At 36.1% G+C, this 17,663-nt stretch overlaps 1 protein-coding gene across 15 annotated transcripts in view; it reads right to left on the bottom strand.

Moving 5' to 3' along the window:
- ERC2 (ELKS/RAB6-interacting/CAST family member 2) overlaps nucleotides 1–17,663 on the bottom strand; it is a 970,222-nt gene that overhangs the window by 489,970 nt on the left and 462,589 nt on the right. For 12 of the 15 annotated variants that reach the window (XR_012090621.1, XR_012090622.1, XR_012090620.1 and 9 more), the window contains 3 exons: nucleotides 11,874–12,014; nucleotides 8,602–8,742; nucleotides 4,515–4,550 (listed from right to left, as the gene is read on the bottom strand). Coding sequence is in view for 11 of the 15 variants with exons in the window: in XM_073010025.1 (XP_072866126.1) it covers nucleotides 4,515–4,550; nucleotides 8,602–8,742; nucleotides 11,874–12,014 (318 nt within the window). In the remaining 4 variants the exon portion in view is untranslated. The remainder of the gene's footprint in view (nucleotides 1–4,514; nucleotides 4,551–8,601; nucleotides 8,743–11,873; nucleotides 12,015–17,663) is intronic. The other 3 variants (XM_073010027.1, XM_007984646.3, XM_007984648.3) reach the window with 1 other exon arrangement.

Raw genomic sequence — 17,663 nt, 5'->3', positions numbered from 1 at the left:
AAAATCATAAAAAGAAACTGCTATATCCAAACAATGACTGTGAAAGCATTTATAATTCAGCCCATTATGTTCCTGGGATTATACAGTCCTGTAATGACCTACAAAACAGGAAGACCTCACTGAACATTAACAAGAATTTTTTCTATCTCTCTGGAATGAAAAATACCTGCTTTTTGGCTTTTGTTATGTTTTTTGTAAACACTTATGTAAAATGTGAACCCTGCTAAATATGTATTGAGAAGAGATAGGATTTCAAATGGATAACTACTAGGGATTGGGGGCCCCAATGGTGGGGAACATCAGAGGTGTCTCAAATGTGCCCTGGCCAACAGCAAGGTTGTGCCCAGTGCCTACAAATCAGTCATTTGCCTTGTACCAACAAGGGTATTCTATGAAGCACTAAATTGAGGGACCCAGAAGGTCTGGAGATTTATTAAAATTTTTTGAAAGACTCCTGATACCATCTCTGCCTAAAATGACCACAAGGGCTACAGCAAAGAAGGTATTTGAGACTGATGAAACACATATTATTTGTTTAGAATTAAGAATCAAGGGAAGAAAAAGAACTGAAGATAACCTGCACAGTGTTTACAATAATAAGACAAAACTCCAGGAGTAGAATGATAGTTAAGCTGCAGAAAGGTTATAAGAAAAATAATGATATCAAGGCAAAATTTTAGGTTCCTAAGAAATGTCATTAGATATCACTTTGTGCAATAGAGTGACTAAAGTAAAAGGAGATAAAAAGTAAAAGGTTCCTTTCTACTCTAGAAATAATAATACTTGCAGGAGCACTTAGAAGTTTAATCCTTGTTCACTCTAATGTAGTGTAGACTGTCAGACATAGAATTGACTATAAAATTATCTTATTTAACAAAAAACAACTATACTATAATTCACCAAAAATTTGTTAGGTGGCCATATAGAAAATAAACATACAAGAATAAAAGAAATTTCCTAGCTATCAATAACTGATTAGAAAATAAAATAATAAATATATCATTCACAATAGCAACCTAAAAATTAAATATATATAGATATGCTTAAGACTATCTTTAAGAAGAAATATCATGGATCTGTAACAGGAAAATATTAAAATTTCACTGTAAAAAAATCACTGGAATAAATACAAGTTGGATCATGTTTATGAATGGAAAAAAATAATATTGGGAACATATCAATAATTCTAAAATTATTTTATAGATTAAATATAATTAAAATCAACAATTTTGCATTTTAATTGACAAAGTGATCCTAAAATTTACTTGGAATGATAGACAATTAAAGGCTAAAAACTTCAAACAAAATAAGACAAAATGAAAAGCAGAAAGAATTAAGGTGTAATTTGTTTTACTAGATATTTAAAAATATAATAAAGACACAATAGTTAAAATGTTGACCCAATAAATTAGAGACATCGATAAAACTGAACAGATGCTTAGAAACTAAGACATTCACCCAAATGAGAACTTCATGTTCAATAAAACAGTAACAAGATCAGTGGACAAAGAACTGTTTGATACATGGTGCTGGATAATCAGTTGATAACTTAGAAAAATATAATTAGAACCTCACCTCTCAACATAAATAAAAATAAACTAAAGATGGATAAAGGGCTTAACTTGATATAAAAAGTAACATTAAAACATTTTAAATATAGGTAAGTGAAATCAGAGAATACTTTCCAGAATAAAGGCAGTGAGGAAAGTCTAAAAAAAAGTGCAGGTCAATAACCTAAAAACTGTTCTCTATATACATAAAAAAAATTTAAGCTAAATAAAACTGTCACAAATCTGGCAAAAATTCTATATAAAACACAGAATAACTCATATAAACTAATGAAAAAAACAGTAAGCTCAAAAGCAAGTGCTCAACTGATTTAAACTGTTTACATAAGAAAAAACACAAAAAGCTAATAAATGTACTGAAAAACCTCAACTTCAGTAGTAATTAAAGAAAGAAAAGTTAAAAAGGAAAAAATTTTCCACCTAAGCATGTGTCAAAGTTATGTACAATGACAATTCTCAATGTTGGCCAGGGTGCGGCAGAAAGGCCATCTTTAATCAGTGCTGGAAGAAGCATGCTTTGGCAGAATTCCTCGGAAACTCAACATAGTAGGAACTATTGGGATCTTTTCAAATCACTGGCGCAGGAAGGAGGCAGGCACAGTGGCACATGTTTGTAGTCTCAGCAACTCCAGAGGCTGAGGCAGGAGGATCCCTTGAGCCCAGGAGTTTGAGACCAGTCTGGGCAACATAGTGAGACCTCGTCTTAAGTTAAAAAAAAAAAAAAAAAGATGTTGGGGGAAGAAATTACCAACATTAGGGGAAAAAGCAAATAGAGTAGAATAGTATACAAACATTAAAATAGTATTTTGGAGGAATAGTTCATTATATGAGAAAATTCTAATAATGTAAAAAAATATATATAAACCTAAATAAACACTTTGAAGTAGAGTGTTAGATAAGAAAAAGAAAAAGGAACACGAGAGAGAGAAGGAAAGAAGGAGTAAAGGGAAGGGGAAGGCAAGAGGAGAGAGGAAAGAAGAAAAGAAAAAGAGAAAAAGAACAGCAACAACAAAAATGTGTCTAGGTGGAGAACAATCCAAATGTTCCAGCAATTATTTCTGTGCTGTGAGATGTCCTGCTATTTTTTAATTTTCCTCTATAGCCTTCCATATGTTTGCAAATTCTCAACTGTGACCATATATTATTTTTATAACTAAGAAAAACATAGTCATTTTTAAAAGACAATTAAGGGTAGAAAATCCATCATGCTGCATCCCTATCAGTCCAAAAAAGAATTTGACACTGAGACGGGGGAGTTAAAATAATGAGAGTTTGGCTATATTCCCGGGATGCCAAACCAATGGGTTAGTTTAATTAACTTGAGGAGAAAAGTCAGTCAATGACTTTTGAATTAGTCACTGAAAAGACTGAAAAGTTCACACTGGCATATTAGAGATGCACCACTGGGGTGAAGTGAAGTAAAAGTTGATGATGCCATGTCACTGATATTTCTAGAAATGGTCTAAAAGCTAACTAACAGTTATTTCTTTGGTCCTCCCTATCCTGACAGGGAGAGTGAACTCCTAGCACGGTCCTGCTATATTTTTGCTGCTGTAGAAACAAGGTTCTCCCCATCTGTCCTGCACACACCCAAAACATGACATTCTTTGGTTTTCTTCCTGTTCCTAACTAGTAAGTATGAAACAACTGCGGTGGAATTATTTCGCTCATTTTTTAAACAACATTTTTTAAACACTCATTTTTCCCAGAGTGAGTTTTCGAGCTTGAAGATATTCCAACCTTATTTGTCTTTCTTCACATCTCCACTGTCTTGAGCCTGCTTATTAGCACTTATATTCAAACGTTAAGGGAAAAGAACTTGAACTGATTATTTTTTGCTTCTCTGCTAAAATCTGCATTTTGAAAAAGAGGTTAACAAAGATGCTCCAGTAGGGTTTTAGGAATTCTGTTTGCAAAAATAAAATGTGTTGTAAAGAATGGAGGGTGGAGGCCGAATCTAACTAAGTACACCTGAACATCTTGCAGCTCAAGCTGTATGTATCCTGAAGCAGTGGCTTAACAAATAAAAAGTTGTTGGTGGAATTGTTTACTTTATCTATATGCTATTCATTTTTTCCATAAGGGGATTTATACATAGGAGGTGATTAAAATGCATGATAGCACAGATCGCATCTGCCAAACGATAAACTCTAGCCACCTTTAAGAAAAATTTTCCCAGTAAGCCACTTAAGTTCACAGAACAAAAAAGCTTTTCTTCTTTAATAAGTTAAAAACAAACTGCTTCATCTATTAATAAATGCACACATGTCACTAGGATAAAAAAAATTTGTGGTGGCACCTGGATCATTTTAGAAATATTTTTACTAGTTACCTGTTTTTTCGGTTTTGTTTTTTTTTTTTTTTTTTTTTTGTACTCTATTAAGCTACAATAGGAATAATAGGAATTGTTACTATCTGTTATTAGAAGACTATATTATGGTTTGTCCTCAGCCAAATGGCATGCTTTTAACTGTTACGAAATCCACAGTAATGTTAGGTATTTACCAATCTCAAAGACCATAGCCCTATTTTTAAATATAAACCTGTTTTAACTTCTATCACTTGAATAAAACATTGAATTGTTTGCTGTTTTACAAAAGTTGTTATCCCTTTCAGCCTAGATATGCTTGTGTTTGAAGGATTTAAGGAAGAGTTCCATAAGCCTAGATCTTCAGCTGACTTCTGTTTTTCTACAGTCTTTGGGCTGAGGTTAAGAAGGAAGTAATATCAGAGTTGGCAATATTTTCTTGAGTTATTAATTTTTAAATTTCACATTCATAAGAAATGGCAGTGGCCTCAGCACAGATCATTTCTTTTGACAGAACGGAAAGGGGAAGAAACTCATAAATACTTTCGAAACCTCCCCAGTATGGCACACCGTGACTGGTGATCAATGGATCCTCATGCTTTGATATGTTACAGCGGGAACTTTCAGAAATGACTTACTGGGTTGTACATCTGATTGAACAACTGCTCAGCTTGCTACATTGCAAAGTTGGGGAGGCATTGAGGCACAGACAGGGAAAGAAGGAAAGATCCAGAAAAACAGCATTAGCTCAACAAATTCAGTGCATTCGCACAGACGAGTTGGTCATTAAAAAAGAAGAAATTTCAGTTTCTAAACATTCCACAGTGAAAGTGAGATGCTCTAGGGAAATACAAATGTTGACTTTGGCTCCTAAAAAAGAATAGCTGGAATAAGAAATTTAAGGTTTGTGTTACTTTCCCTTTCTCGAGTTAAATAACCCATGAAATAAAGAAAGCTGTCCACTTTTGATGATACATGAAGTGCTGGCCTCCAGCAATGAATCAGAAGAAGTACTTTTGGCCAAGTCTGCAATTTATTACCTGAACTTCAAAGATGGTAATAATAAAAGATTAATTAAATCTTATCATTGAATTTATAGCTCTTCTTTTATATTAACACAAGCCTGAATTTTCTATTCAGTCTATCTTCAGAAAAATACAGATTAGCAAACAGCACGTTAGCAACAGCAAAATACCAGTAAGACTTTATCGGATTAACTTAAATGGGAAAAGAAAAAAATTTAAATCAGCAGGACCAAAATACAGTATTATCTATTGCCTACTACCAGTTTCTACTGTTGTCTCAAGATTAATAGAAAATATAATTTTCAAAGATATTCTATTGTGTTCCAAGTGCTTTCGAATCTATAATATTTTCTTGTCTATTTTGTGTTGAAGATTTAAATTTTTGTGGATTTAAATATGCTGAATATTATTTTAAATAGCATTCTCAAGTTATATTTTCTAAATACCTGCACTATTTATCTGGGGCTCAATGTCAAGGTGTAGAAGGTGAAATATTGTAGAAACTATTACTTTGCTTCAAGCTAAGACACACTTTTTAAGAGCCTCAATTACTTTTTCCTTCAACTTGAATGAAGTAAAAGACAATGTTATCATGGTTTAAAGAAACTCCCTCCTCAAGTATAATATCAATTGAAAAATTACTAAAAAGCATAAATCATAATATTTTGAATTGCCATTGCTTCTCAACTGATTTCTAGTCACATAGGCTAAGTTTACTCCCCCATTTTGAACCTCAAATACTCTTTTGAAAGACAAAATGATCCATACGTCAATTATCAGTCTCTTCTCAACTCTTGGGTATCTATTTAAGATTGATGAATGCACTTAATTATAAAGCACACTCATAATTTGCAATTATGCATTATTTGGTTAGTATCACTTTGTCAGCCTCACTAATATCAGTAAAAACTTCCTCAGACATGAACATTTATAAATAGTGGGATGGAATGTATAAGGGAGTTCCTTTTCTGCCTATAAGCATTTGTCATCATGAAGTATTTGAAGGCATCTTAAATTAACATAGTATAGTAAAGGGTTAAAGTAATTATGTGTGTGAATGTTCTCCACAGACTTTTATGTAAAAACTCCCTTTACCAATGTCAAGCATTGTTTATAAGACAAAAATAAGTTTAAATCACCGTTTGGATTTCATTGCCACTGGCAGACAAGGTTTCTGTTCAATGACACACATCTACAATATCGTGTAGATTTTATGGGAAAAATACCTGGACACTCACAAACCTTGAGCAAAATTCCACTGGGAATTTTTGGTGTATTTATGACATAATAAAACTATTATGTTTTCAGCTTTCATTTAGTAAACCTTTACATTTTATTCACAAGTCACGTACCCTTTTATTTAAAAAGAGGCCCAGACACACTTAAGCTTTTATAGCTGCTTATTTTTCCATGAGTAAATGATGTGTTTATATGTATATTCACATACTGTTGGCTTATATTTTCAAATATTTCATGTAGATCTCAATTTTTTTAAGGTGATGGGTAGTTGAGGTTTTTACGGAACTATTTATTAGCAGAAATTAAAGACTACTGAAAAAATATTTTAAACTTTTGAATTTAGTTAATGCTAGACAGCCAAAAATAACAAAATAGCATCTGCAGGTTAGACATAAATATATTTAAATTATAACTACCTTATTTAAACTCACTACACTATGCACTTAGGAGACAGTATAAGTAAAGATTATGTATATACTTAGAAATGAGTTATCTTTTCATAAATGAAATAGGTCCTTTACAGCAAGACAACCATATTTGTTACTTTAATTTTAGTGACTTGGTAGAATGTTAAAATACTGTCAGGAATAATGCTAAAATGTTTACAGGATTTGGTCTGTGAATTTCAGTATGTGGTGTCTACCTGTGAGTCAAAGGAAACCGCACACTCTGAGTGATCACAGGGGCAAACCACAGCTATGTTGAAAGAAACTATATTGAATTGCATAAATGTTGATTGATTAAACTAGTCAAGTCATGACATGAAAACTATAAGCATCAGTATGTGAATCTCTTCCTTTTAATTACTAGTGGATTTCAAATTCCCATAGATGATTTACACTAAAAAGGAGGGTGTCGAACATGTACCTATAGAAATAATAAATGGGGTCCCCTGATCTCCATAACAACGGCTCATCAGAGTAGGTGGAGGACATCTTTCATGCCCAGGTCTATTTGAGGCCATCTTTCTTCAAGACTCAGCACACTGTGACTAAAGTAAAATAGTGCAGAGGATGGTCATAAGGAGCCAGTGAATTTCTCTCTCTCACAAAGCTAGCTTAGAGCCTGCCTTATGATCACAAAATTTTTTTAAATGAAAAATATTTTTCATAAGTTCATCCCTTAATATGCATATCATAGATAACATTTTGTAGAGCACATTTATATAGATCAGGAATGTATGTCATATACCCAATACATCACATCCAAGTCATTCTCCATTTAAACACCCTCAAATGGGCAATTTAAATTCTTCTATTTATTGTTCAAGATTTCTGCTTAACTAAATATTGCTTGAAGTAAGTGAGATGATGAGTGGATTGGGAAACAGATTTTGCAATATAGAGATTTTCTTGCTGTTTTGTTATTAAAGGATTTGATCTGTGTATTTATCTTTTTCTGTATTAGCAAGTAGACTTTCTTAGTGTGAAATTTCTCATGACAGTTTCCTAATAATCTCTGTAAAGTGAGTACCATATAGTAATATTTCAGTTATATATTGCATCATACAAAATAGTATATTACATTTTAAGATATCCAGAGTAATTCCTTCACAGATATGCGATTCCTTCACATCCTTGACCCTCCATGTCATATATTTTCATAACTTTAGCCGATAAATCCCCATCCCGGTGTGCTATGAATTATACATAGTCAAATTTTATTATATACTTTGTTTGACTGTTTAGATTCTTATCATCCCTTTTGAATAAGTTTATGAGTTGTCAAAGGGAAACAAAATGCTTAAACTCATAATGTTATGAGTTTTATGTGAACAATGAGTGCAGACATACCAAACAACACAGGGAAAAAGTCAAAGTAACAATGCATGACTGGAAATGCACTCCACAAAAATGTCTGGGTCAGAGAAAACATGTTAATGCCACCATGTAAATATCCTATTTCTTTTCCAAAGCCTTCTATCTACAATAAGCTTTCTTAGAGAGTAAGGTCATTTTGGTCAAATATAAATAGTCATTCTACAGAGATGCCAGGGACTTGACAATTTTGGTGAACTTCTAGAAATTTAACAATGTCAGAAAAGCTTTTGCAAAGTTCTAATACAAAAAAAATGACCTACATCTGAAAGTAGCAAAAGTTTATTAACATCTAATGTGGCTTCCGGATTCTGCGACTTGTTGAAAACATTTCTGTTTTTCTTTATTGATAGTTGAGATTTGCCCAGAGAGTAATGGCTGGTTTTTATAATATTTTTAACTTCTGCTACTATTTTCATCTATTTTTCAAGTTTTTCTTAAATAGGAAACCTAAGATAATTTTTCAGGTTCACAGACAGATTTGATAGACTTCTTAGCAATAAAGTTAAGAGTATTTAATTAATTCTTTTATCAGCAGACAGCAACAGATAAGGGGTTTGTTTCTTTTTAAAAATGTCTCTTCCTGTTCCATTTTATAAATTCATTTTTAAATGAGCATGATTTTTTTCTCAGACTTCACTTACCTTTTTTAACTGTGCTTCCAATTTGCTACATTCCTCTTTCTTTTGTTCGATGGCTATTTCTAGAGACTTTAATTTGGAATCCCTTTTCAGTCCTGCAGAGGCTAATGAAGATGCATGTTCTTTGAGGTCAATTAAACTAGACTGAAAGAGAAAGAATGTGAGTGAGTAAAACACTGAACTTTCTACTAGAAATGCCTTCAATTTGAACACATTGATTCTATACATAGCAATAAAATGTGCAGTAGACAGAAAGGGTAAATATAATCTTACTAAGGTAACAATAGTCAGCTCTGGTCAGGAAATTAAAGTTGGCCAGCTTACAGAATGAGTAGGATCTAATTGCCGTAGAATCAAATGTGACCAAATGGTGTGGTCAGTAAATGCATGTTTCATGTCTCAAAGTCATGCTAATGATGTAAGTCCCAAGGTGGTCTTTACATGTCATAGCAAAACAGACACCCTGAACCTTCCATTTACATTTATTGCTGTCAGACTATGCAGACTCTGAGACAAATATGAAAGAAAATACTGACTTTAATGCTTCTGCTCCCAAGAGCAAGTCAAACATAAAAGAAGCCTCCTATTACGTTTTTATCAAATCCCATCTCTTTAACAGAGAAACGATCAATGGTTTTACAAACATCTTCTGGAAAATCAAACATAAAATTATTTTAAAATTTAGAGTAAACTTTATGTTCACGTCCTTTGCAATCTAGATTTGACAGACGTGATGAATCTTTCCAACTCAGACATGGGGTTACCTAAATTGTTCCAGTCACTAAGCATGTCCAGAAACCAACAGGTTCCACATATAGTCTGAATTCCAAAAACTAAAGAAATAAATACTTGCATATATCACTGAACGTAACTTTGCAACCTAAAAGAGCAATGTTTGTCATTGAATAAGAAATAGCAACATCTAACTATGTGAATGAGATGTACAGGTTTTACCCCAAAACAGACTCCATGCATTTCCTTCTTACTCATTTGCATCACCTAGGAAGACACTAAGGACACAATGGTCTCTCTGTAAACAATGTCGGCTACTAATTTATGCTGGGTGGCTTCATTGGCACTGGAATGACCTTTATGATAAAAGTCACCATCATCCAGCAAGGTGCTTCTAAAACCCTCTGAGGAACAGGTGAGCCATTCTCATTTTTCACATCAGGAAACAGAGGCTTACAACAGCTGAGCATCTTGTCAAAGGTCTCTTAGCTAGTAAAGGCAGATATAGGTCTCAAACCCAGGTCTACAATTCCAATTTCAATGTCCTTTGTTATATAATTCCCACAGAAATAAGAAAGGACATTATAATCCAGTCACTTTGTCATGGTGAAGACTATCATCACTCCAATTAAATCATAAGCTCCCTGCTGACGGCAATTGCATATTGTTTTCCTTTATAAATTTTAAATTGCCGGATGCAATAGCCAGTTTTAATCAACTTGGCTAGGCTCTAGGCCCCAGTTATTAATCTAGGAGTTGCTAATAGAAGGCATTTTGTAGATATGACTAAAATCTACCATCAGTTGACTTTAAGTAAAGGAGATTATCCTCAGTATTCTGTTTGGGCCTGATCCCATCAATTGAAAGGCCTATGAGCAGAATTCAGGTTTCCCTGGGGAAGAACAAATTCCACCTATTGATTGCAGCATCAGCTTCTGAGACCTTCCAGTCTGCTTTTGCTGATGGCCTGTTCTGTGAATTTTGAATTCGCCTAGCCTCCGTAACTGTGTAAGCCAATTCCTTATGATAAAGTTCTTAATCTGTAGAAAATGTTTAACGTGGTTCTGTTTTTCTGGCAGAACCCTGACTGACACACCCAGCCCAGTGCCAAGCACATCATGCAGAAACAACAAATGTTTACCAAAATGTCTATCTGAAAGTCATACAATGTTGGCATTATTTACAAAACTACTTTCACTTACAGCTTATGCTCTACCACGTCATCAAGATCTCTTTCCATTAGAAATATATACATTGATTTTCAGGTGCAAGCCCACAAATAACACCCGCAACTGGAGAAGAATATGCTATAAACAAAATCAAAGCTTTCCTATCTTCTGTCACATACAAACTAAGGCATCACAGATCCTCCAACTCAGAAGCAGCAGTGGAAGCTAGGAAGAGAACTCCATTCTTTATTTTTGTAACAAAGAAATAAGCTCCTTTCTAAAAAATAAGTAGGTTTAAATTTTAGGAAATACAGATTTTATTTCTGGGTTTCCTCGAAACTCCTCTTACTCATCCATTCTTTTCCTTCTTCATCTACATCCCTAATTTATTCAGGACTTTAATTTGTGTGGAATTATCAGTACCCCATGAGTGAGGAAATACTGCGGAGCTGGGAGATAGACAACTGTGCTGCGGTACAGTCCTGCAGGGTGAAAGGTCTATGACAGCTCTAAAGAAGATGGACAGTTACAGCAGACAAAAGTAAGTGTAAAGGGGCCAATTGCAGGCAATCTCCACATATCTCAGAGTTGTGAGGATTAAATAAAATAATGTGTAATTACTGCTTCTCATACTTCTCCACCAAACTATCCCCAAGAAAACTCAGAGGGTTATAGGAATCGCTTGAAGAATGGAGGAATAGCCCAAAGCACCCTCTTCATAAGCCCCAAGCAAGAATTTATTTAAAGTGTAAGATGTTACTTTAAAAATACAGGTAGCACTCATATTCTGTATTCATGTTTGCTATGGCATAAAAAAAATACAGCTCTAAATTATTTACTATAATGTAAAAATAATATACCAGAAGAGCAGCCACATTTAAGCTCTACCTTGGGGTCCAGCATGGTACCACATCTCCTAACCTGAGGGAATTGGGTGGTTCCCTTTGAAAAGTACAAATGAATGTAAAGCACTCGACACAAGGAATAGTACATAGCAGACACTCTAATAAAGTAGAGACATTATTATTATAATCATCGCTGCTGTTGTTATCTCAAGCAAGGGATCGTGGGCCTGTGAAAAATATAGAATCCTTTAAGCCATGCAAATGTGGTAAGACATAAAGAAAAGTTTCAAGGAGCTACATTGTATATAGTTAGCAGAGCAGAGAAGACAGGCATAGGGCATCACAGATGAAGGAAGTTACAAAAAAAAAAAAAATTCCTTTAAATTCAGGCAGCTTTACAAAAGCAAAGTTACCACATTCCCCAAGCCTTCATATAGTGCCTCCAACTAACTCTCTAGTCTCTTGCAGCTGCACTGAATATGGGTTTATGAGGACTATCAATGTGGTTCATTTGTTTTTCCAGACTCACCTCTTTCTCAGTGAGTTCAGCCTGTAAAGCATTGACCTTCTCTTTCAGGTCTTTGTTCTCTTTTCGGAAGGATTCTATCTCTTCTAGTCTTTCCCGATCATCTCTTTCTCGCTGTTCTTTCAAGCGCTCAATTATTCTCTCCTGTAAGGCAATTAACAAAAAAGAAGAGGTGAGAACCCATCAGTGTATATGCCAAAGCATACTGCAAAAGAAAACAAGAGGCAGTACATCCAAGAAATGCTCTACAGGAATCAACACACACAAGAAACTCAAAATCGGATTCATGGGGATAGGCTGTGCGTAACAGCACTTGGGAAGGACAACCAATACAGCTTTTGACTTGTTAATAAAGGTTAACATCACAGGGCTGCAAAGGAACTTAATGTTCAAGTTCTGTGGCTGCTCTTGGTTCATGGTAGTATCCAGCAAATTTCTAGAGCAGCTCTAGAAGAGGGAGCTTCAGACACCAAGACTCCAGACCTGACACAGCCTCGCACAGGAAAGGAGAAGCAGAACATGCCTCTTGGCTCAGCCCTCTTTGCTTAGCCTCTTCATTTGACATCCAAGAGCCTTCATTGGTTTCTGAAGACTGTTCTCTGGCTGGATGGGAATGAAGTGGGGCAGGACCCAAACCCTCCAGGACTTAGAGCTGGGACTCATTGTGAGAACTTCAGACAAAGAATCAGCCCAATGTGTATGTGATTTTCCAGTGTGTCTGAGGATGTTTACTTCTCTGTTTTGTCAATGGTTTCTTGATAGTCAGTAGAGACTCCAAAACACTGGCTGAGTTTGAACAAGGTTCAGCAGTAGCTTTATTTTATTGAGGGCTTACTACATGCTAGGCACTGTGATGCGCTCTCCTCATCAGTCCTCATCACAAGTGTAAGGGCAGATCCAGTGCTCTTAGTGACAGTGTAGAGGTGAGGAAACCCAGAGCTTCGAGACGCAAGGTGGCCCAGGTCATAAACAGAAGGCCTCCCACATCCTGGGCTCTCGGACTGTCAGCCACATCCATGAGACCACACTGCCACAAACATACACCTGGAGCCATTCAGGGAGGTCTGCCTTTGACTTTCACACTGAAATGAAAACACTGCTTTGTAGACTTCTTTTCCAAAAATAGGGAACCTGCCTGATATCAAAGTAAGAAACTTACACACACACACACACACACACACACACACACACACACGCACACGAAAATTCCATCTGTGTAAAGCTTGAGTTAGATTTCTGAAATTAGTTTGAAATTATCCAACACATATCTAAACTTCCTCTCGAATGGTCATGTTAAAAAATACTGGTGCAACAACTGTGGCCAAAGATCCTGGTATTATCTTTTATATTCTTATAATAATTGCATAGCACAAGACAATGACTGATAAATAAGACAACTGTAAAATAGTATTTAATGCAGAGGGAAGTTAGTTTGAACACTTCTCCTATGATTTAAAATCCCCTGAGGAAGTAACTGTTCTACCCCACTGACAATAATTTATGTATCTAATGCTTTCGGCGGAGGAGGTACCATTACTGTTTTCCAATTACTTAAAAACACTTTAAATGAAATATATTATTATAATAGAGGAGGCAGAAATATAATAAATGAATCAATTAATTGCCTATATTTGTTTCTTCTTGATCCCAGACCTAGTTTACCTACCCGTGACAATGGTGAGTGGATGACTATGTGATCCACAAGAGAAGGAAATGGCCACAGTACGTGGTCAGTCTCTCAAGAGTTTTCAATGATTTCAGCAACTGAGCCTTTGCTGCCTTTTGTCTACACTACAACCAATTACCCAGTCACTTCTCCGTCCCATCACTTCCACTACATGGCTGTTGGAGTGACATTTCTAAAGCTCCAAAATGACCTGTCGCCTCACTATTTGGAAACCTTCCCAGGAATCCCTCTGGCTGGACCACGTGGCACTTATTCCCACTCAGCAGCCTTCACATGGTTTCATCGCATGATCATCCTCCCAGCCCCACTTTCAAGAGGGCAGCACTAAAATCCTTTGAGTCTTTTTGACCCACAGCTGGGCGAATCATCTGGCATACAACAAGCAATTAAAAGAGCTGAAGGAAAGAAGGAGAACTCAAATGAGGGATCATCTTGGCTTCAAAGAAAAGGTAATAAAATTAAGCAGGCATGTTAACAGCCAGAAGGTGTCAGAATCGTTTGGAAAGTAGGTCGATTTGCTCTAAGCACTTGTACTATTGACTGGGCATTGATGACAAAAAAAATCAACAAGCACTATAATGTTTTTAAGTGTTATTGATGATTCAATACTACAAAATATTTCTCCGTCAATCACAAAACCAATTTAACTGTCAGCCGCGCAGGGCCAGATGTCAAAAACATGTGTTAAAAGGTCCTAATATGCCATGATGTACTTGATTAACAACTAACTTGCAGAAATTCCAACAATGTGTTCTTGTTTTAGTCTTATTTGCATTGGCAAGCATTCTTTGTGCACTCATCTGGCTCTGCACAGGTTTAATCTATTTGTGCTTTATCACAGGGTGGGAACTAAATTACAGCAGCCTCCAGCTCCACTATCTGGCTTTCTCCACTGCTTATCTGCTATGTGGCTACAGCAAGGCTTGGCGAGACCAGCTTTAGAAATACAGTGGGTTCCGTCTCTTGAGCTTCTGTGTGTCAATCCTAGAACCAAGTCATATTCAATCTTAACTCACGGAGAGGCATTATTCTTTGCACTCTGTTAATAGTTGAATAAGTTCCTGGAAATTAAAAGGAATAACATACTCCCTAGGATGCCATAATCCAGGGGAAATGGTGAATACTGCCTGATGGATTCTTTTCATCAGCCAAAAGACAGCGAATAATTAAATGTACTTAAAAATCCATGAGTTTTTATTAATCATTTTGTTTCACAGCATGCCTTGTTACAGAGGGATCTGTGCAATTAAATGTGGATAAAAATCGGACTTGTGAGCACAACCCCACTTAAAGGAGATTGTGATGTTGCCAAAAGCACAAAGATCTTTGAGTTTTAGTCTTATTCTATCACCTGTGAGCTAGGTGGCCTTGGTATAGTCCAGAGGAGGCAGCAAAGTCTCAACCAACGACCAGCTTAGACAGGGTGGAAACAGCTTCCAGGAGCAGTGGGTTGAGAAGTTAGCATGTGCCATGATTAATTAGCGATGTCTTCCTAGGCCCAGAAATGGGGGATGATGCTGTACATGTCAATATTTTTATTTCCGGGCAAGTCATTTCACCTCATTGAACCCATTTCCCATCTTAAAATGGAAGAGCATAGACTTAGTGTTTCTCAAAGTGTAGCCTTCTGACCACTTGCATCAGAACCCTTCAGTATGTTTACAAATCAGAGGTTCCTGGGCTCCACAGCAGAGCAGCTGAATCAGAATCTCTAGGAAATAGGACCCAGGAAACTGTATTTTAAGAAACCTCCTAGATGATAAGATTATTTGGATACACACAAAGGTTTGATGCATACTGGAATACTAAAAATAAATCTTCTATTCTTTGATCTAAGATAGAGAACCTTGCCAGTTCCTATTCAATGGTTTTATCTGTACTTTTCAAATACACTAGGCATTCTGATTTTGGCACCTTTAAAAAATTCCCTCCACATCCATTGCTCTATGTTTGCTTTTATTCTTCATTGCTATGAAAAGTTAAAAAACAGATGCAAACAGAATTTGGAAATAAATAGCTCACAAAGCCGGTATGCAGAGCTCTTTTGTTTGACTTGAGCATCATAATTTTTAAAAATCTGAACTTGAATGTTTTGAAATAGACCAGGGACCTGCAGCTTACCACAGTCACCAGTAGTCCCTACTACACTTCAGCAAAGCCACATCCCTCATTTTTGTTCCCTCCCTGGCCCTTCTAATCATCTAAGTTCTCAACTCCTTATCTATGGTCCAATTCAGATGCCATGAGCCTGAGATTGCAGATTGGCAAACTTAATAATTCATTGTCAAGGGAGTTCCAGGACAGCATGAAACTTAGAGGTCAGCTAACAAAAATGTGTATTTTGAAGATGAGGTACTGAGACCCTGAGAGAAGAGGCTTGCCCAGGTGATGCAACTATTAAGCAGTGAAGACAGTCCAAGGGGGCCAGGCTCCCACAGACCTCAGATTCCTTCCCAGACACCCCCTCAGTCTCAAAGGAAGTACTTAAATAAAGGGAGTAGTTTCAGATTTGGGAATTACTTTGGGATTTAAGCTAGAATAAATCAAATCTTAATAAGGTCCAGAAAAAAATAATAAAATCCTGCCAAGAATTCATGACACGAAAAATTATATGGTATATGTTTACTTCTGTGATTTTTAAGAAAGAAATCAAGAGGCAGAAATGGGATGATATCATACAACCCAAAATATGCTAATGAACACATAAGCATTAATAGTTTTTGAACAAACATCCCCTCATTCCAATTTTACAAATAAAACTACTACAGAGAGCTCTGGAAATAAATTATTATTATTATTATTATTATTTTTGAGACGGAGTCTGGCTCTGTTGCCCAGGCTGGAGTGCAGTGGCCGGATCTCAGCCCACTGTAAGCCCCGCCTCCCGAGTTCACGCCATTCTCCTGCCTCAGCCTCCCGAGTAGCTGGGAGCACAGGCGCCCGCCACCTCGCCCAGCTAATTTTTTGTATTTTAGTAGAGACGGGGTTTCACCGTGTTAGCCAGGATGGTCTCAATCTCCTGACCTTGTGATCCGCCCGTCTCGGCCTCCCAAAGTGCTGGGATTACAGGCTTGAGCCACCGTGCCCGGCCTGGAAATAAATTATTAAAAGATGAAAAGAGAGTATCTTTCCCCCAAAAGTCATCTTATTAAATATTCTTGTAAGTTTTCAAGTAAAACCTTATAATTCTTATACTTTAATCCTGAAGTTATAATCTTTCAATGTTTTAAATTGTTACAGGATTTATAACTTTATCAACCAGCAACTGTTTCTCCTCCATGGATTTTTTGAGCAAAATTAATTTGGGAATACATACTAAATATGATGTCAAATAAGGTAACTCAATGTCAAACTCTACATTTTTTTCTTACAAAAGCCTCATTTTAGTTGTTTGCTATATTTTATTTACATTCTGGGATAGGTGTGCATGACGTGTAGGCTTGTTACATAGGTAAATGTGTGTAATAGTGGTTTGCTGCACCTATCAACCCATAACCTAGCTATTAAGCCCAGCATGCATTAGCTATTTTTCCTAACACTCTCTCTCCCTCCCACCCCTCCCAACAGGCCCCAGTGTGTGTTGTTCCCTTTCCTGTGTCCCTGTGTTCGCATTGTTCAGCTCCTACTTATAAGTGAGAACAGGCAGTGTTTGGTTTTCTGTTCCTGCATTAGTTTGCTGAGGTTAATGGCTTCCAGCTCCATCCATGTCCCTGCAAATAACATGATCTCATTCCTTTTCATGGCTGCATAATATACCATGATATATATGTACCACATTTTCTTTATTCAGTCTATCATTGATGGACATTTGGGTTTGTTCCATGTTTTTGCTATTGTGAATAGTACTGCAATGAACATAACACACGCATGTATCTTTATAATAGAATGATTTATATTCCTTTGGGTATATACCCAGTAATGTTCTTTATTGTTCTAGGTCTTTGAGGAATTGCCACATTGTCTTTCACAATAGTTGAACTAATTTAGATTCCCACCAACAGCGTAAAAGCATTCCTTTTTCTCCCCAGCCTCGCCAGCATCTGTTGTTTCTTGACTTTTTGATAATTGCTATTATGACTGGTGTGAGATGGTGTCTCACTGTGGTT

The sequence above is a fragment of the Chlorocebus sabaeus genome, chromosome 22, assembly GCF_047675955.1.
Source record: "Chlorocebus sabaeus isolate Y175 chromosome 22, mChlSab1.0.hap1, whole genome shotgun sequence".
Lineage (NCBI taxonomy): Eukaryota > Metazoa > Chordata > Mammalia > Primates > Cercopithecidae > Chlorocebus > Chlorocebus sabaeus.
Note: the sequence above shows the minus strand (reverse complement) of the source record. Positions and strands in the feature narration are given on the sequence as shown.